At 43.4% G+C, this 1818-nt stretch overlaps 1 protein-coding gene across 1 annotated transcript in view; it reads left to right on the top strand.

The window, feature by feature from the left end:
- FGD6 (FYVE, RhoGEF and PH domain containing 6) overlaps positions 1-1818 on the top strand; it is a 132861-nt gene that overhangs the window by 85942 nt on the left and 45101 nt on the right. Inside the window, 1 exon segment of the mRNA XM_015559945.1 lies at positions 1056-1143. Within this exon segment, the coding sequence (XP_015415431.1) occupies positions 1056-1143 (88 nt within the window).

Raw genomic sequence — 1818 nt, 5'->3', positions numbered from 1 at the left:
TTGGCCATTGTGATGCCACCTCACAGTAAATACCTGTGTTGCAGAATGGGGTCGAGCTTAGGAATGGACAGAAGTGTCTGTTGTACACACCAAGAAAAGAGCTTTAAAGGCAGAATCAAATGTCCTTGCAGTCAAGTCAGAATGGTTCTGAAACAAATGTTTCTATATCCACTGTGATTTGGGGCTGTCTCTTATAGCCAATCATCTAAGAAAGTTTTACATTCTTCAGACTTATTAGAGAAAGGATGCTTAGCAAGGCTCCTTTTCAGGTGATCTTTAATTTCTGCAATTCTCTGCAGTATGAACCATTGTTATTATGAGTATATTGATAGGCTCTGACTATTATTTGAATCCATTTCCCAGTAGGTTTATTTCTGCCAACTTACTTTGGGGGACATGCATTGTCTTCTTGTTCAAAGGTTTTGTTTATGTTTATGAATACACTAGAGCAGTGGTTCTCAACCTTCTGGACCTTTAAATACAGTTCCTCATGTTGTGACCCAACCCTAAAATTATTTTCGTTGCTACTTCATAACTGTAATGTTGCTACTGTTATGAATCGTAATGTAAACACCTGATATGCAGGATGGTCTTAGGTGACTCCTGTGAAAGGGTCGTTTGATGGCCAAAGGGATCGCAACCCACAGTTTGAGAACCACTGCACTAGAGGCCCAGTGCACGAAATTCAGGCACTGGTAGGGTCCCTAGCAGCTGCATTGGCAAATGCTCTTCTCAGTGGCAGCTGCTGAGTAGGATGGGCTCTAAATTTTCCTAACATGCAGCCACCACTCTCTGTCTGTGTGGGCTGTGAACATGTTTTCCCTGAGTCAGTGACTTGAGAGACTTATTAACCTATGGGAGAGGGTGGACTACGTAATGAATTGGCTATAGTTTCACTCTCAGCATCATAGGTACAGCTTAAAATAAAGGGAATTTCTCTGTGAATTCCCTTCTAGAGCTGCTGGCTATTTAAAATTTGCCTTCCTTGGCACCTGAATCTGGTCCTGCTTCTTAGAAAAATGCTAGTGTTTATATTGGATGCCTTTTCCTTTCAGATGAGCCCACGCTGTGCTAATCTGGCCCTCAAGCACTACCTGCTCAAGCCAGTTCAGAGGATCCCCCAGTACAGGCTGCTGCTAACAGGTGGGCGTCTCTGGCAGTTTACCTCTCTTTTTCTGTCACTCCAGTCACCCCTATACCTAATATATGGATTTATAGATTGCTTAGAACCCTGCATGTACATTGCCTGAACCTTAGTTCTTTGGTCATCCCTGTGTGCATGCTCTGCTTTGGGCATTTATATTCCTTTTGCTTAGAACTTCTTTTACCATCCCATTCCTACAACCCTGCATCATTTTACCTGATTAATATTAACCACAAGGAAGGTACTATCCCAGCCACTCAACAAGGAGGTTAGAGGGTTATTCCCACATATATTTAAATCAACTATCATAGCCTCAGGCACTTCAGAAGGTTGTAATAAGGCAGAGGTTGGAAACATCCAAGCCTGCAGGCCAGCTAAGGCCCTGCCAAGGCATCAGGGGTAAGTTAATTAAATATTTGACCAAATACAGCAGACTCATTTTAAAAAATATATATATTGATTTTTTACGGAGAGGAAGGGAGAGGGATAGAGAGTTAGAAACATTGATGAGGGAGAAAAGAAACACCGATCAGCTGCCTCCTGCACGCCCCCTACTGGGGATGTGCCTGCAACCAAGATACATGCCCTTGACCAGAATTGAACCTGGGACCCTTCAGTCCGCAGGTCGACGCTCTATCCACTGAGCCAAACCAGCTAGGGCCATGACTAGTTCT

This window comes from Myotis davidii, unplaced genomic scaffold, assembly GCF_000327345.1.
Source record: "Myotis davidii unplaced genomic scaffold, ASM32734v1 scaffold13, whole genome shotgun sequence".
Classification (NCBI taxonomy): domain Eukaryota; kingdom Metazoa; phylum Chordata; class Mammalia; order Chiroptera; family Vespertilionidae; genus Myotis; species Myotis davidii.
Note: the sequence above shows the minus strand (reverse complement) of the source record. Positions and strands in the feature narration are given on the sequence as shown.